The 25,499-nt window shown below is 39.9% G+C and overlaps 1 protein-coding gene across 1 annotated transcript in view; it reads left to right on the top strand.

Annotated features, from left to right (window-relative positions):
- LOC130929051 (proton myo-inositol cotransporter-like) overlaps nt 1-25,499 on the top strand; it is a 64,813-nt gene that overhangs the window by 8,014 nt on the left and 31,300 nt on the right. Inside the window, exons 2-3 of the mRNA XM_057855963.1 lie at nt 8,065-8,224; nt 11,510-11,718. Coding sequence (XP_057711946.1) covers nt 8,065-8,224; nt 11,510-11,718 — 369 coding nt within the window. The remainder of the gene's footprint in view (nt 1-8,064; nt 8,225-11,509; nt 11,719-25,499) is intronic.

Here is a 25,499-nt window from a genome sequence, read left to right as displayed (position 1 = left end):
AAACAGAGGGACTGATGCAGTGAAGGATGACACCGAATCAAGTGAATCGCTGGTTCACTCCTCACTGCGGTGAGCAGTTGAAAACGCCGCCAATTACCAAGAAGGGCAGAATTGGTAACACGGTGAAAGCGGCATAAAGCCAAAAAAGCGGACCAGACTAGCCAGAGCCTGAAATTATTTCAAGGAAAATATGGAGGGTGCCACCACTGTGTGTACTCTTTTTGCTAAGCTGAGCTCGCATACCACGGTAGCACGTCGGCTATGAACGAACACTTGACGCGCCGTCACCCAGGTGTATTTCAGAAGACAACAGGAAACAACAAGCTAGCGGATTGTAAGTCCATACAACTTTCTAACAATTTTTTAAAAAATTGGAAGTTGCCTTTATGTGCGTCGTATCAACGTGCATTTTTATTTAATAATAATAATTTAGAAAAAAAAAATATATATATATATATATATATATATATATATATATAATGGAATTATATAATATTTTATTATTATTAAATGTATTAGGATCATGGAAGGTCCCACTTGGGGGGAAATATATATATATATATATCCTGTATATACATAATATAATAAAAATATATATGGAAACACAGTACTGGCCTGCTTACTGTAATCCATGACTGCACTAATAGTTACTTTATATTATATTGTATTATTGTGTATATACATATAGTGACTGCATCAAGATATAGTCATTTTAAAAATTTAAGTGACGGGTAAAAATAGATTATGACCGGATTTTTATGACCCTGTCAGTCAAAATGACAGACAACGAAAAAGTCTAGCGCAACCTCTGTGCCACAGTGAACTTAAAGACGAGCCACACATTCGACATATTTACGTTAGATAAATGCTACCAGCACATTTTTAAAAACCAATAATCGAGACTGTTTTACGTCCATATCAATAAAGAATTCAGGGATTTAAGCATTTATTAACGAGAATTTCAACGTAAAAAGCTTTGTTGTGGTTAGGGTGGCGCCACAGTAAACTTAAAGACGAGCCGCACATTCGACATATTTACGCTAAATAAATGCTACCTGCATGTTTTTTTTAATTGCTTTTAACCAAGAATCGAGACTATTTTATGTCTATATCTATAAGAATTCAGGGATTTAAGCATTCACTAGAATTTTCAACGAAAAAAGCTCTTTGTGATTCCACTCGGTCAGCTTTGACGGCCTCGCCAACAATGCAGGCACACTATTTATCGGCCCCGCGTCCCGTCAAATAACATTATAAAGTCTATGACTCGAGTAATATTATTCTGAAATAATGCTACTGTTACTTGAGTCAAATTTTTGGCTACTCTACCCACCTCTGACACTAACACAAATAACATTCATAACAGTCTATATTCTTGATCCTCTGGCTAGAACAACTAGCATTTTTTTCACGATTCAAAAATGTTTCTTTATTCCTTTACAACGTGAAGCTACAGTGGGGCAAATAAGTATTTAGTCAACCACCAACTGTGCAAGTTCTCCTACATGAAAAGATTAGAGAGGCCTGTAATTGTCAACATGGGTAAACCTCAACCATGAGAAAGAGAATGTGAAAAAAAACATAAAATCACATTGTTTGATTTTTAAAGAATTTATTTGCAAATCATGGTGGAAAATAAGTATTTGGTCACCTACAAACAAGCAAGATTTCTGGCTGTCAAAGAGGTCTAACTTCTTCTAACGAGGCTCCACAAGTTACCTGTGTTAATGGCACCTGTTTTAACTCATTATCGGTATAAATGACCCCTGCCCACAACCTCAGTCAGTCACACTCCAAACTCCACTATGGCCAAGACCAAAGAGCTGTCGAAGAACACCAGAGACAAAATTGTAGACCTGCACCAGGCTGGGAAGACTGAATCTGCAATAAGTAAAACGCTTGGTGTAAAGAAATCAACCGTGGGAGCAATTATTAGAAAATGGAAGACATACAAGACCACTGATAATCTCCCTCGATCTGGGGCTCCATGCAAGATCTCACACCATGGCGTCAAAATGGTAACAAAAACGGTTCGCAAAAATCCCAGAACCACACGGGGGGACCTAGTGAATGACCTACAGAGAGCTGGGACCACAGAAACAAAGGCTACTATCAGTAACACAATGCGCCGCCAGGGACCCAAATCCTGCACTGCCAGAAGTGTCCTCCTGCTGAAGCCAGTACACGTCCAGGCCCATCTGCGGTTAGCTAGAGAGCATTTGGATGAGCCAGAAGAGGACTGGGCGAATGTGTTAGGGTCAGATGAAACCTAAATAGAAATTTTTCGTAGAAACACAGGTTCTCTTGTGTGGAGGAAAAATAATACTGAATTGCACCATACCCTCTGTGAAGCATGGGGGTGGAAACATCATGCTTTGGGGCTGTTTTTCTGCAAAGGGACCAGGACGACTGATCTGTGTAAAGGAAAGAATGAATGTGGCCATGTATCAAGAGATTTTGAGTGAAAATCGCCTTCCATCAGCAAGGGCATTGAAGATGAGACGTGGCTGGGTCTTTCAGCATGACAATGATCCAAACACACAGTCAGGGCAACAAAAGAGTGGCTTTGTAAGAAGCATTTAAAGGTCCTGGAGTGGCCTCGTCAGTCTCCAGATTTCAACCCCATAGAAAATCTGTGGAGGGAGTTGAAAGTCCATGTTGCCCAACGACAGCCCCAAAACATCACTGCTCTAGAGGAGATCTGCATGGAGGAATGGGCCAAAATACCAGCAACAGTGTGTGAAAAGCTTGTGAAGAGTTACAGAAAACGCTTGGACTCTGTTATTGCCAGCAAAGGGTACATAACAAAGTATTGAGATGAACTTTTGGTATTGACCAAATACTTATTTTCCACCACGATTTGCAAATAAATTCTTTAAAAATCAAACAATGTGATTTTCTGTTTTTTTTTCTACATTGTGTCTGTCATGGTTGAGGTTTACCCATGTTGACAATTACAGGCCTCTCTAATATTTTCAAGTGGGAGAACTTGCACAATTAGTGGTTGACTAAATACTTATTTGCCCCACTGTATCATAAAAGTTTTCAACATACTTTTACTTGGATGCAAATAATGAACATTGTGTTAGGCGGTTTCATAGTGATTATTGATGTCCCCGCTCTGCTTCATGCCATTTCATCTCCTAGATTTTCATTTAAACTCAGTTTGAGACAAAACAGATCTTCCCCCAAATTTGATTACGACTGGACACGCTATTCTATTTCTCTCCGCCGGATTAAATCACCGCTCAGGAGGGCTTTTTCTTCTTTCACTCTGGAATCGACGACTTTTTTTATCCAAGGAGTTTTTACTCTGCCTCCCTCATGTCGGAATCCTAATTAGCCTCCGCTATCCTCGCTGTCAGTGATGGAGGGTCGAGTGAAGTATCTGCCTCTGATCAAGTGTGTGTGCCTGGAGGCTTGGCAGGCCAGTTTAAGAAGACAATGACTTTTGTGTGTGAGGACAGAGAAGCGAACCTCGTTAGCTGCAATGTGATGAGGAATACAACCACTGTGGTGGAGCATTTCCAGAAAACTCTTAAAAAAAACACTCAGTTGAATCGAACCTGAAAATAGTGTTGTTCCAACGAGAGACAGCCTCACTCCCTCTTGTTTACCAAGGCTGAAAATGTCAAGTGACTTTTGACCTTTTCCGCCGTCGGCGCGTACGTGTTTTCACTCGGAAAAGAAGTGAAACGGACACGATCATTAGTCACCTTCTCGGGAAATGCGCTTTGAATGAAACGAGGCCGAGCTGGGCGGCGAAAGCGTCGAAAAAGACGGGATATTGGTTTAATGAGAAGAATACAGATGGAAGCAAAGCTGCATTATGCCCCTTGTGTATTCAAGAGTGTTGTTAATCTTACCTTAAACAAGTAATTAATTACAGTTACAAATTACTTCGCCCAAAAAGTAATTGCGTTACTAACTCAGTTACCTAATGTAAGAGTAATTAGTTACTTGGCAAAGTAACTAGTGATAATTTTTTCTCCCAAAAATAAATAAATAAAACAGGTCACATAATGTGAAGTTTAAAGGGTTTTGGGGACAATTGGCCCTAGCTCAATTCTTTACCCTCCACTTAACTAGACACAAAGGTATTGCGATAACTAGGGTTGTTCCGATCATGATTTTTTGCTCCCGATCCTATCCCGATCGTTTTAGTTTGAGTATCTGCCGATCCCGATATTTCCCGATCCGATTGCTTTTATTTGCTCCCGATTCAATTCCAATCATTCCCAATAATTTTTCTCGATCATATACATTTTGGCAATGTATGAAGAAAAAAATGAATAAAACTCGGATGAATATATACATTCAACGTACAGTACATAAGTATGTATTTGTTTATTATGACAATAAATCCTCAAGATGGCATTTACATTATTAACATTCTTTCTGTGAGAGGGATCCACGGATAAAAAGACTTGTGACTTTGTATATTGTGACTAAATATTGCCATATAGTGTATTTGTTAAGCTTTCAGTAAATGATACTGCAGCCATTCAACCCAAATGCATGATGGGAAGTGGAACCATGACTGTGCGTAGTGCTACCAATTGATATATCTTCTCTACGTTGGGAAATAACATTAGGTGTTAAGAAAAAGATCAATTGCTACCTTGCTTCCCCACATTGCTTCCCATGATATTTCTAATCGTAGGGAGAGGGATTGTAAGGCTTTAGCCAATTAAAAAAAGGCTCCAAAGGCTGCCAAAATTTACTCTACTCATTTTACGCGGCCTTTGATCTTTCTTTACAGGTAAAACGGCGCCATTACAGATTGAGTGCGACAATGCGTGATTGGGTCATGCAGCGTATGCATTAATTGCGTTAAATATTTTCACGTGATACATTTTTTAAAAAATTAATTACCGCCATTATAGGGATAAATTTGATAACCCTACCTTAAGCCTAAACTCAAGACTCTGGATGAGTGTAACATATTATGTCTGTAACGTTAAATACAATTAGAAAACGATTTAATTAAAAAAATATTCGTATATATATTAAAAAAAGGCATGGCCGATATTTTTTTGCTGATTCCGATACTTTGAAAATGACGTGATCAGACCCGATCGATCGGGATGCCGGAATGCCGATCGATCGGGACATCTCTGGAATCAACCGTTGAAGTTGTTAAAATTGCTCCCTTTATTGCATTAGTTCCCTTCCGTCTCCTTTCAACATGTGTAAGTTTTTAAATTGTTTCATCATTTAAAGATAGATTTAAGTCAAGATTTTGCTGATTTAGGAGCATTTTAGATAAAAAAAGTTCCTTAGGTTCGCTAGGAAGGTTCTTTACAACAGGGCCTTCCTGAGAGGTCTACTGCTTTAAGATGGCGGCTGTTTACTAACGCATGTAGTCCTTAAAACATGTTGCCAATGCATCCGTGTCCGTCATCTGCATCTAGTTCTATAATATGTGATATCTACCGTATCATGTGGGCGTAGTTTGTAGGCTATCGGCTACAGTCAGGTATTATTGGAGCCACCTAGCATCATGTTTACAACGGCGTCTTCCCCATTCCTGCTCTGCTCTCTCGTCTCCGTGAGTCCGTCTCTCTCAGACTTTTTTTATTCAACCAACTTAGTAACGCATGCCTTTCCCGCCTAAGTAACGGTAACGGCGTTGCCAAGATGAGAAAAGTAATTAATTAGATTACTCACTACTGAAAAAAATAACGCCGTTAGTAACGCCGTTATATTCTAACGCCGTTATTAACAACACTGGTATTCAAACATTGCCTTGCTAACATATTGGGGTTAGCCATCCAGCTTCACTTTTGTTGAACTACCTTCTACTCACGATGAAAAGATTACAAATCTTTACTGTCAGGGACAGAAAACATTATCGGATTTGTTGTCCTGAAAGCAGCCGCCACGCGGTGCCTGACTGGAGACTGCTTGGCTGGTTTCCTGAGTTGGTTGCCATAGCAACAGGTAGCCACGTCGGCCATACGGGCCAGGGTGGTAGAAGGAGGAAGACGGGATGATTATGGGGTTGGTGATTGTGGGGGAGTTGTGTGTACCAAGCAGGCTATTAATAGAGCCGACATGACATGGCTGCACTAGTAACTCAATTTACTTTCATAGCAAATCAATCCTACTCATTGAAATGAAGGGAAATTCCATTAACAGGCCTTGAAAAAAATTATTAGGCTAACACTGACGACACTGCATGTCCAATTCATTTTGATCACAATAGATCTTTTGTCAATACTATATACTGCACAACTGTGGTGGATGAAGTAATGTATTGTTTAGTAGTGTAAAAGTAAAAAGTACCACTTCATATTTGAACTCATGTAGAGTTACGCAAAAATGCACTTACCACTTTTTTTTTGGCAATAAAGAAATACCAGAAAGGCGTCAAATGACCCCGATACCAAACTGACTACTGGGCTTTGTCAAAAAATAGACCAAATAAAGAAGCAATCAAGCAGGCCAACCCCCTACACACTCCTGTGGAGTCGCTGCCTCGGTGTGAAGGGGGGGTTTCACTCTGGATAGCTGCAGCTAGCATCTTGAATATAAGGGGCCGTTTACATGGTGACTCTCCGAGAATACGAAAAATGTCAAATTTGCATTTGCGTCTCCATTTAAACAATGTCGCGATTCCGCATGAAAACGATGTAGTATTCATGATTTACTGGGCGACAGAGAATGATGCATTTTGACCCCACCAAGCTCCCTCAGCCCAGAAAAAAAATATGCCCGCCCACTTGAAGCAATGTCATTTTTCTTTTGCTCAAAAAGGCACAAAAATGTAACGTTCAACATATTTCATTTAAAATATTATTAAAACAGTAAATTAAAGCCAACATTCCGGCATATTTGCTGTTTTTAATGTTTAGTAGCACCGCTGCGCACGCCCAATGTGACGTGTACGAGTGCTGACGCTAACGACGCGGTCTCGCGCTGCAGGAGCCTTTGATATGCATGCCGAGGAAGCCCCCCTCAACCCCCCGCGATCAGATTTTTCCACTTTGGAGGCAGGATTCAGAATTTTTCGTCTTTGGCTTCCGTCTTTGCCGACACCATATGCACGCGAGGCAAGTCCGCAACTCAGTCATTGCGTCTTTGTGTCGCAGAGTCGCCATGTAAACCGCCCCTAAGAGAGGCGGGTGGACTTCTTGGTGGGTCTTGCAAAGGAATTGGCTCACTCTCACGTGGGCACAAAGAAGGCGCAGAAGGAAAAATTGCTCCGGCAACAACCTCCAACACCGAGCCCTGGGAAAAGGGTGAAGTGTCCTGTCACCACATAAAAAACGTTTTGTTTTGTTTTTTATTACACCGTCCCTTCTACTGTAGGCTAACTGCAGCTTTTGGAAGATGTAAAAAGGTTGTCCACCCGATTGCCTGCCTGAGCGGTCCACTGTCCGACAAGCAACAACTGTTTTGCCCAGCTGGACAAGGGGGGGAGATAAACTGACCTCTAAAGGTGTTCATTGCCTTAGACAACCATCCAATGGCACCTTTCTGTCTCCATACAGTTTAAACACCCATATAGTATATGTGAGACATACTGTAAGTCTGACCACAGTATGGTTCCATGCATGAAGTTTAAAAAAACAAAAAACAAACAAAACCTAACTAGTATGTTTCATTTAATTTACACAGAGGATAAAACTGAAAGAGTTGAAGGGACAAGTAAATGCTTAAAAAGAAAAGTCACATCCTGTCAGTAGTTGTGTCTATTTTATGGTGGCTTTTTCACCACAACCTGTCTTCACCACAACCTGTCTTCTGGGCTCGAAAGTGACAACAGGCCAGCTTGAATAACACCAGTTTACCTTTCCCCGATCAGCCAAGGCACCCCTGCCCTGCAAACACTCAAGATGCTAATTGGAGCAATCCAACCCTGTGGTTTTGCGAGTGTGAATGGGAATGACTAATGAGGACCACAGTGCTCACAAAAGAAATGCTGATTAGGGTCAGATGATCCTTCTCTGGTTACAAAAGTGATTTGTATCAACTGACCCTTGGTAGTTCTAGTGTCAACTTTGTTACATTCCACCACTGCTGTACATATCCCATGTTACCTCTCTCGTCCCTCATCAGGCATCGCGTCGATGACGGTGCCAGTGTACATCGCCGAGGCGTCGCCGCCGCACCTCCGCGGTCAGCTGGTGACGGTGAACACCCTCTTCATCACCGGCGGGCAGTTCACCGCCAGCCTCGTGGATGGCGCCTTCAGCTACCTGCAGCGTGACGGATGGAGGTCAGACCTGTTTTTAGTCCAATTATACCAAAGGCCAGAAGATCTTACTCAGGGTGAAACTAAAATGTCAACAATTTAACCATCCACGAGTTGCCACATCTGCACATTTGCACCGTACAGTAGACTGTCTCTTATCTGATATGTTTTATCACCCTCCCTTTCCTCCTCCTTGAGTAAGAATAAAAGCCCATGCTGAGTTGTGAAATGTCAGTAGATAACAAATGTCGTTTCTCCTTCACGTGCAGCCCTGGTGTTTCCGATTGGAAACATTTAAACTTGTACGCATGCAATATTCTTGAAGGTGTAGCTCTACTCGATGCTTTTGCCCAAACAGAAAAAAACCTTTTACCGTATTGGCCCGAATATAAGACGGTGTTTTTTTGCATTGAAATAAGACTGAAAAAGAGGGGGTCGTCTTATATTCGTGGTCTAGACGTTATACCCATTCACGACGCTAGATGGCGCCAGATATCATTGAAGCCATGTTCTGTCATGACTAATCACAGCTACTCTCCCCATTCACGACGCTAGATGGCGCCAGATATCATTGAAACGATGTTCTGTCATGACAGATCTCAGCTACTCTCGAGTTTAACCAGTTTGCATTGTTTTATTGCAATGTTTTTCCGTATTCAGATTTGTTTCAAGACTACAGTTACAGTTTAACTTCACTTTGATGGTAGTTAATGCAATTTTGTTGTTTTATCACAATAGATTGGTTTATTTACATTTCAAAAACCAGAAGCCATTCATTTACGAATGTGATTGCACTTTAGTTTACATATTTAAATGTTCAGATATTAAGATTTGAATGAGGCAAAATAACATGTTTTTTCTCTCAAATATATTGTTATTAGAGATGTCCCTATCGATCGGATCACGTCATTTTCAAAGTATCGGAATCGGCAAAAAATTATCGGACATGCCTTTTTTTTTTTTTTTTAATATATATATATTTTTTAATTAAATCGTTCTCTAATTGTATTTAACATTATAGACATAATATGTTACACTCATCCAGAGTCTTTAGTTTAGGCTTAAGGTAGGGTTATCAAATTTATCCGATCCGGTTAACGGCAGTAATTAATTAAAAAAAAATTTTTTTATCACGTTAAAATATTTAGCGCAATTAACGCATGCGCTGTACGACCCACTCACTCATTGTCGCGTTCAATCTGTAATGGCGCCGTTTTACCTATATATAGAGCTAAAAGGCAGCATAAAATGAGTAGAGTGAATTTTGGCAGCCTTTGGAGCCTTTTTTTAATTGGCTAAAGCTTTACAATCCCTCTCCCTACGATTAGAAATATCGTGGGAAGCAATGTGGGGAAGAAAGGTAGTAATTGATCTTTTTCTTGACACCCTATGTTATTTCCCAGCGCAGAGAAGATATATCAATTGGTACCACTACGCACAGTCATGGTTACACTTCCCATCATGCATTTGGGCAGAACAGTTAAATGGCTACAGCAGACATGTCCAAAGTCCGGCCCGGGGGCCAAATGCGGCCCGCGGTCAAATTTCATCCGGCCCCCAGCCTCTGTCATAAAATCAATAACGTCTGGCCCCCACACAGACTTCATAAACTGGTCAGCAGTACTGCTACCAGCATTTGAAGTATCTTACACACTAAATGCTGCTCCTCATTTACCCACGAAAAGGCAGCAGCACTCTAAGCAACATTACCCCGTGTGACCCTTTGCTCCCAATTTTCTAAAATGGTGACAATCAACAAAAAAGAGATAGGATCAAGGATAGATGGAAATTGGACTTAGTTCTTCACTAAAATACGCAACTGTCTACCTTATTTGCAAAGAGAGTCGCTGTTTTTAAAGAGTTCAATGTGAGGCGATATTACCAAACAAGACACGCTGACATATACGACAACATACAGGGGAGATACGTAGCGAGAAAATGAAGCAACTTGAAGTTAGTTTAATTTTACAGCAGCAGTATTTCGCAAGAGCCCGAGAGATGAAAGAGAGCGCTAGTTGCGAGATTGTTGAAATTGTTAATAAAAAAAAAATAATAATAAAGCAAATGTGACACACAGAATGGCTAAAATTTGCTTAAATATATTGTTCTACATAAAGGACGTCAGTCAAGGTCGGCCCCCCACATTTTTACCACTCCAAATCTGGCCCCCATTGCAAAAAGTTTGGACATCCCTGGGCTACAGTATCATTTACTGAAAGCTCAACAAATACACTAGATGGCAATATTTAGTCACAATATACAAAGTCACATTTATCCTTTAAGAATTACAAGTCTTTCTATCCGTGGATCCCTCTCACAGAAAGAATATTAATAATGTACATGCCATCTTGAGGATTTATTGTCATAATAAACAAATACAGTACTTATGTACTGTATGTTGAATGTATATATTCGTCCAAGTTTTATTCATTTTTTTTTTAATGCATCGCCAAAATGTATATGATCAGGAAAAATTATGGGGAATGATTGGAATTGAATCAGGAGCAAAAAAAAAAAGCAATCGGATCGGGAAATATCGGGATCGGCAGATACTCAAACTAAAATGATTGGGATCGGATCGGGAGCAAAAAAACATGATCGGAACAACCCTAATTGTTATAATCATTTTTTTCCGGATGTACTGTAATTAATTTCTGTATAAAAATTAATTGGGTGTTCAAAAAGTCTCTTTTCAAACTTGAATCTTGAAAAAGAGGGGGTCGTCTTATAATCAGGGCCGTCTTATCTCTGGGCCAATACGGTATTCCAAAATGAAGGTGCCCGTGTCTGCTGCTCTTTTCATTTTCACAGTCGCTGCCTCCTTCCAATTAGTCTTTGCTCTCCGCTTCTCTTGTTCTTACCCATTCAGTAATTTTAGGATTTCTAAGCCACCTCTTTGTCAGAATATGGTGAACTCTTGATTTTGTGCTGAAGTGAACACAGAGAGCTTTTAAGAGCATTTCCCCCCCTCTCAATGTGATCACTCAGCATTGTGTGTGTGTCGGGGGTGGACAAATCTGTTCAATCTGGAGTCTAGACGCTGCAAATTGTTACTGACTTCCGATGTGGATAAATCAAACTCAAACCAAGAGCGTTGTGCACATTTTCGTATATAACGCGAGTTAAGTGGCAGGATTGCGGTAAATGTTAAGGTTATTTCCAGGTCTAAATTAAGCCTTGACATTTCCCCCCAGGGTTTGATTTTAATGAGCCCCCCGTTGCTGGCAAGGAAATAGCTTGACAGGAGTCGAAAGCTTCCTGTCAAAACTGTAGAATTAGTCTATGAATACCCTGTTTCCGCCTTTCCAGGTACATGCTGGGCCTATCGGTGCTGCCCGCCATGGTCCAGTTTGTCGGGTTTCTATTCCTGCCCGAGAGCCCTCGCTGGCTTATCCAGCGGGGTCTGACGCAGAAAGCCCGCCGTGTGCTCAGCCAGATACGAGGCAACCAGAACATTGACGAGGAGTACGACAGCATTAAGAACAGCATCGAGGAGGAGGAGAAGGACGGCGGAGGAGGTGAGACGCGACACAACTAAAGATTGTAACACAACCTGGATAAAACGGAGAAGTATGTGTGACACCAAAACTGAGAACGTTGTACTCTGTCTGCACACACAACACATGTTCCTGCCGAGCGTTCCCTGCTGTTACCCTTCACCGACTGTGCCAAGGAACATTATTCACACGTCTTTGCAAAAGCGGTGAAGCCTGCAGCCTCACAAAAATTAATATCTACAAATAGGGGTCAGTGGCGCCACCAGGGGGTGGCCAGAGGTGGCCACGGCCACCCCTATAAATTGGTTGGCCAGTTTATCATTAGATTGTTGTAGCATCAGTTATGCATTTCATCCCAAATGAATGCATTTATTTTGTTTTGTTAAATGTAGGGCTGTCAAATTTATCACGTTAACGGGCTCTAATACATTTTTAAAAATGAATCGTGTGGAAATATTTATCACAATTAATGGCGGGATAATGGAGGGATGGCAGCGAATCCCACTCCCACTTCAAATGGATTGGACGTCTACTAGTGATAAAATCAACCCAATTCATAGCAAAAGCTTGTTTTTTCTGTTTACTAGTTGTTTGTAGACTATCCTAGAATGATTTTCCGACCAATGTATCGATAATCGTAGTATCGCCATATCGTCAGATCATCGTTATCGTGAGCTTTGTATCGCAAATCGTATCGTATCGTGAGGTACCAAGAGGTTCCCACTCCTATCTACAAATATTTTGTCTCACTGATGGTGACAGACATCCAAAAGGGAGGGCAGGAAAGCCAAGGGTATGACAGCGCAGGGTGAGTGCGACATTTTAAATTAGCGCATTACGCACAGTGATTACAACGAGTCTTGGGAAATTGTCCAATTTGTCTCCCCTACGTTCAATCACAGTGATCACTAATCTAGCAATTTTACTTTTCCCCGAGTTCTCCTTGGCCCACGCGCACACACACGTCCCTCAGTGTTGTGGCCAGTCACCGAAGAGACGCGAGGGAATCACTTTCATCCTGTATCTAATCAACCTTGACAACTGAGAACACCATGTGTCTGCCAGGAGTGCCATCCAAACATTCTCTCGGGGCCGCGTGGCCTGCAGTGAAGAGGAACCTTCATTACGCTCTTAGACACACACATACACACACTTGTGTGAAAACACACTCGCAGCAGCAGCGGACTCATTGTGTACTCAGCTGGTTCTTTTTCATTTCGGCATCTCTCCTGCTGTTTTGGTCAGTATTATCCGGTTAAATCCTGTAGTTAACTGTATTTGTTCCTCTGTGACATGTTTAGCAATGTTATTTGCATTAAATTAACAAGGTTTGTTAAAATGTAAGTATTTAGCTTCCCTTTTTATTGTTTTTGCTTGTGTTTGTGGGTGTCTGCCAAACACCCGAGCGCAATTAAAGGAAAGCAATTACATTGCAAAGTACACTGATTCCAGGGAAGAACTATTTTGGCACTCTAATTTGCTGCTTTAGTGTTCAGCTTTTATTTTTGTTTTATTCTTCATTGTGCTTCAGTGCTTTTTAAAATGCTTCTTGGCATTAATGAATTCTACATCTATAATGCCCTAATTTAAAAAGTGATACTTAGAGATGCCGATCGATCGGGTCCGATCACGTCATTTTCAAAGTATCGGAATCAGCAAAAAAATATCGGCCATGCCTTTTTTAAATATATATATATTTTTTAAATAATTCGTTTTCTAATTGTATTTAACGTTACAGACATAATGTTACACTCATCCAGAGTCTTTAGTTTAGGCTTAAGGTAGGGTTATCAAATTTATCCCGATAACGGCGGTAATTATTTTATTTTTTAAAATGTATTACGTTAAAATATTTAACGCAATAAAAGCATGCTCTGCACGACCCACTCACGCATTGTCGCGCTCAATCCGTAATGGCACCGTTTTACCTATATAAAGAGATAAAAGGCAGCGTAAAGTGAGTAGAGTGAATTTTGGCAGCCTTTGGAGCCTTTTTTGAATTGGCTAAAGCCTTACAATCCCTCTCCCTATGATTAGAAATATCATGGGAAGCAATTTGGGGAAGCAAGGTAGCAATTGATCTTTTTCTTAACACCTTATGTTAGTTCCCAACGCAGAGAAGATATATCAATTGGTTGCACTACGCACAGTCATGGTTCCACTTCCCATCATGCATTTGGGCATGGCTACAGTATCATTTACTGAAAGCTCAACAAATACACCAGATGGCAATATTTAGTCACAATATACAAAGTCACAAGTCTTTCTATCCGTGGATCCCTCTCACAGAAAGAATGTTAATAATGTAAATGCCATCTTGAGGATCTATCGTCATAATAAACAAATACAGTACTTATGTACTGTAGGTTGAATGTATATATTCGTCCGAGTTTTATTCATTTTTTTCTTAATACATTGCCAAAATGTATATGATCGGGAAAAATTATCGGGAATGATTGGAATTGAATCGGGAGCAAAAAAAAGTAATCGGATCGGGAAATATTGGGATCGGCAGATACTCAAACTAAAACGATCAGGATCGGATCGGGAGCAAAAAAACATGATCGGAACAACCCTACTTATAGTCAACGTTCCCTCTAATTTTGCATGTGTCTGAGCAGACACACGAGCACCCTGAGCAAACTGAGGACCACTGTGAGCAACATCAGATGTGTACGCCGTGGCCACACACCAGTATCACGCCTGTTCAAAATCTTGGATCATAGCAAGTTACATGGCTTATTAAAAGAATGAAAATACAGCAGCAATTTGCATTCGTTTACTTTTAATATAAATTGATTTGGCCCAATTAAAATGAAAAAGACAAAGGTCTCATTGTTCATGAGATGTGTACTATGATATATGTGAGAGTCCTACTATAACCATGGGAAGACTCCTGCTTTGACCTGGAAAAGGTCCACTTGTGACATAGGTGAGTTAATAAATAAAACATAATGAACAACCACAATGGGAGTATATCAAACTCCCATATTAAAACTGTTCAGACAATTTGAACACTCAAGATTTCTATTCTCCTTGTCTAAGCAGCTTCAGTGGGGCAAATAAGTATTTAGTCAACCACCAATTATCCAAGTTATCCTACTTGAAAAGATTAGAGAGGCCTGTAATTGTCAACATGGGTAAACCTCAACCATGAGAGACAGAATGTGAAAAAAAAGTCACAGAAAATCACATTGTTTGATTTTTAAAGAATTTATTTCCAAATTAGAGTGAAAAAAAAAAAGTATTTGGCCACCTACAAACAAGCAAGATTTCTGGCTGTCAAAGAGGTCTAACTTCTTCTAACAAGGTCTAACGAGGCGCCACTCGTTACCTGTATTAATAGCACCTGTTTTAACTCATCATCGGTATAAAAGACACCTGTCCACAACTTTAGTCAGTCAAACTCCAATATTGCCAAGACCAAAGAGCTGTCGAAGGACACCAGAAACAAAATTATAGACCTGCACCAGGCTGGGAAGACTGAATCTGCAATAGGTAAAACGCTTGGTGTAAAGAAATCAACTCTGGGAGCAATTATTAGAAAATGGAAAACATACAAGACCACTGATAATCTCCCTCGATCTGGGGCTCCATGCAAGATCTCACCCCGTGGCGTCAAAATGATAACAAGAACGGTGAGTAAAAAATCCCAGAACCACACGGTGGGACCTAGTGAATGACCTACAGAGAGCTGGGACCACAGTAACAAAGGCTACTATCAGTAACACAATGCGCCGTCAGGGACTCAAATCCTGCACTGCCAGACGTGTCCCCTGCCAGACACGTCCAGGCCCGTCTGCGGTTCGCTTTAGAGCATTTGGATGATCCAGAAGAGGACTGGGAGAATGTGTTATGATCAGATGAAACCAAAATAGAACTTTTTGGTAGAAACACAGGTTCTCGTGTTTGGAGGAGAAAGAATACTGAATTGCATCCGAAGAACACCACACCCACTGTGAAGCATGGGGGTGGAAACATCATGCTTTGGGGCTGTTTTTCTGCAAAGGGACCAGGACGACTGATCTGTGTAAAGGAAAGAATGAATGGGGCCATGTATCGAGAGATTTTGAGTGAAAATCTCCTTCCATCAGCAAGGGCATTGAAGATGAGACGTGGCTGGGTCTTTCAGCATGACAATGATCCCAAACATACAGACAGGGCAACAAAGGAGTGGCTTCGTAAGAAGCATTTCAAGGTCCTGGCGTGGCCTAGCCAGTCTACAGATCTCAACTCCATAGAAAATCTGTGGAGGGAGTTGAAAGTCCGTGTTGCCCAATGACAGCCCCAAAACATCACTGCTCTAGAGGAGATATGCATGGAGGAATGGGCCAAAATATCAGCAACAGTGTGTGAAAAGCTGGTGAAGAGTTACAGAAAACGTTTGGCCTCCGTTATTGCCAACAAAGGTTACATAACAAAGTATTGAGATGAACGTTTGGTATTGACCAAATACTTATTTTCCACCATGATTTGCAAATAAATTCTTTAAAAATCAAACAATGTGATTTTCTGTTTTTTTTTTCCACATTCTGTCTCTCATGGTTGAGGTTTACCCATATTGACAATTACAGGCCTCTCTAATATTTTCAACTTTGAGAACTTGCACAATTAGTGGTTGACTAAATACTTATTTGCCCCACTGTATTCAGGACAGGTTAAAAAAAAAAAACAAAGAAAAAAATCTCACTCAGTTTCACCGCTTGTTCTTCTATTTGCGCATACAGTAATTTTTGACAGCCATTCCATCTTAAAGAACCACATTTCTTTTTTTACTTTGGCTTAATAAGTATAGTATCGCTGCCCGTTCCTTTCGCCATGATAAAAGGTTAGCATTTGCGTCTCAACGCTGCACTGTTGTTTGCTAGCTAACCTGCAAGGAACTTATGGGCTGCGTAGCGTAAGTGAAGTGAACTGTGAACACATTATTGGCTAGACACCTGTTGCTCATTCGCGTTGCCGTATCGAACGCACCAATAGAAGTGTTATGCTACGGCGCTGACTGTAGTCCTCGTGACACTACAATACGTTTCTGTTGCATCAATTTTCTTGTGCGCCGAGTTTGTGCAAGCAGTGCGTGATTGCGCACGCGCGCAGCTTAGAGGGAACATTGCTTATAGTCCAGAAAATACACTAGTGTATATGAGTAAAATATACATAAAGTTTGATTCATTTAATGTTTTCATTTTTCCCTTTTTTTTTTTTTTTTTTAAATATTCATTAACATCATTTATGCTGCACAATCGTTACGTTATTTCTAATAAGAATAGAACATTTCCAACACAAAACCCTGCAATTAACCTTTGTCTCTGACACATCCAGACTAAAATCTTTAACGTGATTGGCCAATCTCTTCATTTGTGGGAATGCATGATGTCACCATGCCCCTTCTGACATATTCGTTACCATGGGAACAACCCGCCATCCCATTTTCCCCCTCTCACGTCAGATAATTAAAGTGCATATCATTGTCTGAACATACTGGGTGAAAAAAATTCTCAAAAATCTCATTGAAGATGACTGAAAAGGTAAGTTGTGTGTTGATATAATAGAAGAGCGTTATTGTCATAACGGTCGAAGGCCTGCTATTATGTTGTCATTTTTCATGTGAAACTTTATTAGTCACTGGATTGAATTCATTGATTTATGAGGCACGGCTTGTTCGTGAATTGGAACGGTTGGCTGATTCACATGTATTCACCCCAAAAATTGTGTATATATCTCAAAGGGCACGTCTGGACACTGACTGATGGGAACACTGTGTCCCTTTGGCTGTAAAATGGAACAGTTTGTCTTTTGAGAAAGGCGAGAAAGGTTATGAAAATGCATCATGAAATCAGTGAACCCTCACAAAGTATACAGTTTTGGTATCATAGGGTTAAAATTTCCTCAAATTAATTCCTGGATGATAAATTGGTTTAAAGGCGTTACAGACTTTGTCACAACAAGGTTCCAATTGATTAAAAAAAATTTTAAAATTTTTTTTAGGTACACTGGTCGCCATATGTTTCGCTTGAACACTCTGTTACATGCCGGAACGATTGACCTTTTGTCAAATGGAGAACCTTATTGATTTTGGCAACTGATTCGAGACATCTGAAGTGTATGTAAGACACGCCTCAACAGGAAAATTTAAAAGAAATTTCAGGATACGAAAGTAACAAATACAGTAGGCCCCCCCAGGGACCGCCCTCGCGGTGTAGGGTCGGTCGCCAACGGGCTTACACTCACTAGGGATTCACACGATTACTGGGTTCTAAATCACCGAGATGATTTGTGTACACTCCACCCCTTTCTATCACTTAGCTTATAGACTCCTCCACCTTCTTCCCCCTCTTTCCCTTGTCAACAGGCCCCCCACATGGTGTCAACCGGAAATACATTTAGCTGACGATAGCACCAACATATTAGTAGTTAATGTAGTTAGCGTTCAATGTATTTCTTGTTGTTGTTTGTGTTTCTTCTCTTCCTTCTCTTGTGTTTCTTTTTTCTGTTCCCCCGTAACCCCTTCCTGTTCGCTGTTTTGTCATAATAAATTAGGTATGTTAAATGACCACAAAGGGAGTATGTCAGACCCTCAATGTAAAACATTAAAACTGTCCAGACTATCCAGGCAGACTTCCATTCTCCGTGTCAAACAGCTGAACAGGACAGGTTTAAAAAAATAAAAATAAAAATACAGTATGGCTGGTACTCCCAGCTCCCAGAGTTTCCTGAACGTAACATACTTATAGCTGCTCTGCCATTGGCTCATTGGCATCCAATTGGCTAAGACGGAGCTCTACTGTTCATTACTTCTGGCGTCAGGCATTTATAACATGGAAGATGCTCTGACTCTCCCCATTAGCGCAAGAAAATAAAAAATAAAAAAAATTATTAGGCTTGTTGTTAGCAATTGTGTATGTACATCTGACGTTAGTTAGTTTTCTTCTTTAATTATCTTTTTTTTTTAAACATGGAGGTTTGATAGTTGTAGTGATATTTTCGGGCCGTTCCGCCTCTGAATTTTATACCGGAACGGCGTTCCGGACCGTTGAAGCCCACTTTCACACTTGCATATAGCTGAAATTTGAACTACAGTGGTATGAAAAAGTATCTCAAACTTTTGCAAATTCTAACCTTTCTGCATAAAATCACCATCAAATGTGATCTGATCTTTGTCAAAATCACACAGGTAAAAATAAGCGTGTCTGCTTTCACTAAAACCACCCAAACATTTATAGGTTTTTCATATTTTAATGAGGATAGTATGCAAATAATTACAGAAGAGGGAAAAATAAGTAAGTGAACCATCACATTTAATATTTTGTGCCCCCCCCCTTTCGGAGCAATAACTTTAACCAGACGCTTCCTGTAGCTGCAGATCAGTCTGGCACATCGATCAGGGCTAATCTTGAGCCATTCTTCTCTACAAAACTGCTGTAGTTCTGTCATATTCCTGGGATGTCTGGCATGAATCACTGTCTTTAGGTCATGCCACAGCATCTCAATGGGGTACATGTCTGGACTTTGACTTGGCCACTCCTGAAAGTGGATTTTGTTCTTCTGAATCCATTCTAAAATTGATTTACTTCTGTGTTTTGGATCATTGTCTTGTTGCAACGTTTTAGCTTCAACTGTCTTACAGACGGCCTCAGGTTTCCTGCAAAACATCCTGATAAATGTTTGAATTCAGTCTTCCATTGATGAATGCAAGTTGTCCAGGCTTGAGGTAGGAAAACAGCCCCAAATCAGTATGCTCCCTCCACCATGCTTCACCGTGGGGATGAGGTGTTGATGTTGGTGAGCTGTTCCATTTTTCCTCCACACATAACGTTGTGTTTTACTCCCAAACAATTCAACTTTGGTTTCATCAGTCCACAAAATATTTTTCCAAAACTTCTGTAGTGTTTTCAAGTGCCTTTTTGCGAACATTAAACGAGCAACATCGTTTTTTTAGACAGCAGTGGCTCCCTCCCATGAACACCTTTCTTGGCCATAGTTTTACATACTGTATAGTTTATGTGTGCACAGAGATATTGAACTGTGCCAGTGATTTCTGCAAGTCTTGAGCAGACACTCTCCGGTTCTTTTTTACTTCTCTGAGTATTCTGCGCTGATATCTTGGCGTCATCTTTGGTGGACGGCCACTCCTTGGGAGAGAAGTAACAGTGCCAACTCTCTCCATTTGTAGACAACTTCTCTGACTGTCGATTGATGAACATCCATACTTTTAGAGATGGTTTTGTATCCTTTCCCAGCTTTAAAGAAATCAACAATCCTTGATCGCAGGTCTTCAGACAGCTCTCTTGACAGAGCGATGATGCACTACAGACAACATCAAGACATTTCTTACCAGGTGTGTGTGTGTTTTATTGGCAGCTTTAAACCACTCATCAGTGATTGGGCACACACCTGACTTAAAATTTTTGGTAAAAATTGGTTTCAAATGCTCTTTAAGTCTCCTTAGGCAGAGGGTTCACTTACTTATTTTCCCACCCTTCTGTAATGTTTTGCTGCTATCATCGTTAAAATATGAAAACCTATAAATGTCTGGGTGGTTTTGTTAAAACAGACAGTTTTTTCATCTGTGTGATTTTGACAAAGATCACATCACATTTGATGGTGCTTTTATGCAGAAATGTGAGATATTCCAAAAGGTTCAGATACTTTTTCATACCACTGTAACTGAATATTAAATGAATTGGTTTATTTACACTCATACATACGGTCTGTAAGTTTTAGCCTAACCCGTCACTGGATCCCCTATTTCTCTCGACGACTATTAATAATTCACGGTGTTTGAGCATTTTTATGAAACTCCACTGCGGGCCCCAAGCCTGTTTAAATCCACACAGAAATCATAATGAGAGCACGGCCGCTCTTTGCTTCGGGGATGACAAAACATGCGGACAACAGGCGTTCTCATTGGAATTTAGTTTTGCATTGAATGTAATGAGCAATAATCAGTGACTGACATTTAAGATATTTGAAAAATAAGTGAGCATAGGACAGTGCTTCTCAATTATTTTCTGTTATGCCCCCTTCCAGGAAGACGTAGACGTTCCGCACCCCCCCAACTCTGCCGCCACTGTAAATATACTGTAGCATCATTTGTATATAAAATTCCTATTATTTAAAGTACACCTCTGCATAACACTGTGTTCTTTTTAATATTAAAGGAAAAAGTAATATAGATGAACTTACAAAAGAGTAAAATAAAACAAAAACACATCCATACTGTAAAAATACACTCAAGATAAAATTTTTTTTGACCGTTTTACACTGAAAAATAAAATTGAATAAAATCAATAATAATTTCAAATTGATTAGCAACATTAACTCAAACAATTAGACCGAAAAAAAACAAAAATTAATAGAACAAAAACGGCTATGTCATTGGACAGTGGGACAGTTTTTGATTTTTGCTGCAGGCAGTATCAGCTCCTTTCCTATGGTGTGAGGTTATTTTGCACTGAGCAACTTGGTATGCCACCTTATATGACATTGACAGTGCTCCCTAGTTTACTGATGTAACAATGACAAAGTGGGAGGATTGTTGGCAATATTCGGCACGTTTTCGCTGAAAAAAAAAAAAAAAATCCCTGCTCTCCGCTGCAAACATTTTTAGACAGAGTAAACAGGCAGGCCTTGCCTCATCTCCCACTGTGCTAAAAGTCAAAGCCAAATGCTACATACGCTTCGTCATATTTCCTTGCCCTAGCTTTTCATGTCTCCAGTGCTCTTTGCTGTGTGCTTTTGTTTGGTTCAAAAATATTGCACACACGCTGAAAATGAGAGCAGCACTGCCACCCACTGAGTGGATGTGCAATTACACTTTATTCTAGTACTAGAGTTGTTCCGATCATGTTTTTTTGCTCCCGATCCGATCGTTTTAGTTTGAGTATGTGCCCGATCCCGATATTTCCCGATTGCTTTTTTTTTGTTTTTGCTCCCGATTCAATTCCAATCATTCCCGATAATTTTTCCCGATCATATACATTTTGGCAATGCATTAAGAAAAAAATGAATAAAACTCGGATGAATATATACATTCAACATACAGTACATAAGTACTGTATTTGTTTATTATGACAATAAATCCTCAAGATGGCATTTACATTATTAACATTCTTTCTGTGATAGATTGTGACTAAATATTGCCATCTAGTGTATTTGTTGAGCTTTCAGTAAATGATACTGTAGCCACTTAACTGTTCTGCCCAAATGCATGATGGGAAGTGCAACCATGACTGTGCGTAGTGGCACCAAATGATATATCTTCTCTGCGTTGGGAAATAACATAAGGTGTTAAGAATGAGATCAACTATTACCTTGCTTCCCCACATTGCTTCCCACGATATTTCTAATTGTTGAGAGAGGGATTGTAAGGCTTTAGCCAATTAAAAAAAAGGCTTCAAAGACTGCCAAAATTCACTTTACTCATTTTACGCTGCCTTTTAGCTCTATAAATAGGTAAAACGGCGCCAATATAGATTGAACGCGACAATACATGAGTGGGTCGTGCAGTGCATGCGTTAACCCTTGAGAGTCGAAGGACGCGCCGGCGCGTCCTCAGCGCACGTCGTCTTTGAAGCACCCTCGCGTCTTAATTACGTCACCCACATGCCGTTGGTTGGTCTCGTTTTAAAGTGCGGAAGTTGCGGTTTACTCTCGTTGTTATTTGAAGTCAATCGACCAACTAAAACGTGAGATATTGTCATTTAAGTTTTATAGTTTTATTGTCCTCTCAAAAAAACATTAAAACGCTGCATGGATCATTTGTTTATGTCTATATTTCCATAATTTCTTGTCCTTTTTCAAAACGGAAGCTCCATGAAAAAAACACAAATCAAACGAACCCTTTCGAAGTCACAGTGGAAGCACAAAATGCGTTTTTTTTTTTTTTTTTATAAATATAACTGCCGTGCGAGGTTCCACCGAACGAGAGGCAGGAGTGTTCTGACGCAGCGACGGGCGAGCGACGGCCGTTTGAATCAAGCAAGCGGGCGAGCGACTTTGTGTGACTTTGAGGATGAACGGAAAACTAAATTTAGCGCAAGCAATTGTGCTTTTTGATCAACTTGAGGAAGAGGGTGGTCCAAATTCGTCATCATCGTCTTCTTCGGAAGAGTCCTCGAGTGAAGATAGTGACGGATTTGAACACGTGGGTGACGCCATCGACGAGCAGAGGTAAGCCAACTCACTTTTTTTTTTTTTTTTTTTTAATGCTGTAAAAGTTTCTTTTGATATTGCAAGACAAAGTTAATTTTGATGCAATATAAGTGCGTGTTTGTGTATGTAATAATAAAATGTGCATATCAGATCAAAGTATAATTTGTGGTCTTCTTTCTATATGAAGATTAGGGATGTAGCACATATTCAGCTACGGTATTCTTTCTATTGTCATACATATAGATTTCCATTATTATTTATTGCTGTATATATTTTTATTTTATACTTTATTATTTTCATAAATACTGACTTTTGTTTCATGTACATTTATAGTGACAATCAAAGTAAAGTGAAATGAAAATGGAAGGGTGGAAAGAGGACCGACACCCCATGGAAGTGTGGGCTGTGATGTAGCCCTGTGTCTAATTCCAGGACGAAACTGCTTTTCGGAGTGGCATGCCTGAAAAAAAATTAACTTGTTTATTGTAAATATTTTTAAAAATACTTTTTTCCCCAATGTTATATATATATATTTTTTCCCACAATCAGTCTTCTCAATTTGTGTATATAAATGTGTGTTCAAGAAGCTTGATTGTGTGTACATAGTTTTCATCAGGTGATGGGCCGCAATACCTAAACTCATAAAGAGATGGCCTCTAAACACTTTTTGTGTTAGATGGTATATTTTTTCACTGTTCTTCACTGTTTGGTCTGCTGTATATAACCTGTTTTGACTAGAGCATGTATAAATGCAAAAAACGCCTATGGCTATACCTGTTGTTTATGTTGAATTGTCAAATAAAAGACTATTTATTCTAAATTTTTTTGGTTGAATGTTCATCCTAACATGTTGAATAAATATTACAAAGTTTCAAAACGGTTCGTTACGCATGTTTGGTTGTCAATTGGACATCAATATTAAAAATTTTGACAAAACGATTTTGGAATTTTTGGTCTTTTTGGGCCCAAAATTATGATTTATAATTGGTCAGTGAAGGAAACAACAGTTTGGACATGAAGTTCAAGGTGTCACAAAAAAAGGGACCAAACCAGGCCATCGTAAACAATTCTGTCTTTGAAATATAAAGGCAACTTCAAAGGCATGCAAAATCAGACAAAATAGGCCCAGACCTTAAAGGGTTAATTGCGTTAACGTGATTAATTAAAAAAAAAATACCACCATTAACGCGACAAATTTGATAGCCCTACTTAAAGCCAAAACTAAAGACTCTGGATGAGTGTAAGACATTTTGTCTGTAACGTTAAATACAAATAGAAAACGATTTAATTAAAAAAAAAAAAAATTATATATATAAAAAGGCAGGTCTGATATTTTTTTGCCGATTCCGATACTTTGAAAATGACATGAAATCTTTAGCAATTACACTTTATTTTAGTACGATAAAAAAGTATGTTCCCAAGGTCACATGCGCCACCCCCAGCATTGCTCTGTGCCCCCCTGGGGGGGCCCGCCCCAGTATTTGAGAAGTACTGGCATAGGAGATTACAGTTAGTACCTCTCAATTTAACGTCTTGGAATGCATACCAGAGGCTCCGCTTATTAATCTTCTTTCATTCTTTCTCCTCCCTGCACTAACAAACACAAAGACGCTTCCAGACGTGTGGCGCTTTAATGCGAACAGACGATCTGATTGCAAAAACAACGAGAAAACAACGCGTCCCAACTGGGAAATGACGCATGCTGCGTTAGAGGAGACTGCAAAACTGTGGCGAGAGGAGAGAAGGGAATTATCTGCATCTTTACTAGAGTAATTGGCTTTTTCGTAGAGGCACACTGAGCCAAATTCGAATGCTCCGGATGAATCCTTTGTGCATTTCACCGTTGCAGCTGGCAGGATCAATTGTCTATTCATTAGAGTCGAAGAAAAGCATTGATCTTTTACATATTAGCAGGCACTTCAGAGTGCTCAGCGTTCATTATCGTATTGTTGGACAAAATCGATAGTCGAGGAGCGTGTAGTTGTTCTGGCTGAGTTGAAAAAAATGCTTTAATTGCATTAAAAGTAGATACATCGTGTTGTTCAAGCCGCCGAGATTTACCTCCTGTCCTTGCTCTGTATGCTATTGTAAGCCAGTAATTGGACGATTAACTCGGCCAAATAGCCTTTTCTTTAACTATTCAACACTGCTAATTGGATGTTATCCAAACTTTGAGGAACATTCAGAAGTTTATCGAAATAGTGCTGTTCTAAAAGGCAATACCAAAGTCAGAATGGATAAATTGGCTGGCTCGTCTATTGCATATCTTAACCAGCTTCGTCAAGTTCCTCTCTAAGATCAATGACGAGCAGAACATAACAGTGTGACCGCTCTCGAAATAATGCATGATTAAGTCATTGATCGAGATCTCATTCAAGCCACCACCAAGGTCATCTTGCGCCTGGGGGGAAAAAAAATGCAAATTCTACTTATCTTGCTTCTTTCCCCTGTCAGAAAGTGTCTTTAAAAAGCAGATATTGACGATTTCTTTTTTTTTTTTAAAGGTCCAAACTGATTCTCAGATTGTCTCTATTTAAAATGACTAGCATCTCCTTTTGTGAGTGAAGCCATTTGCCCGTATTGTCTGTCACCTATAATTTTCATTAGCGTTGATTCACTGTGATTCAAGTCTCATAATATACCAAAGC

Source organism: Corythoichthys intestinalis, chromosome 13, assembly GCF_030265065.1.
Source record: "Corythoichthys intestinalis isolate RoL2023-P3 chromosome 13, ASM3026506v1, whole genome shotgun sequence".
NCBI lineage: Eukaryota > Metazoa > Chordata > Actinopteri > Syngnathiformes > Syngnathidae > Corythoichthys > Corythoichthys intestinalis.
This window is presented reverse-complemented; position numbering and strand designations above follow the sequence as displayed.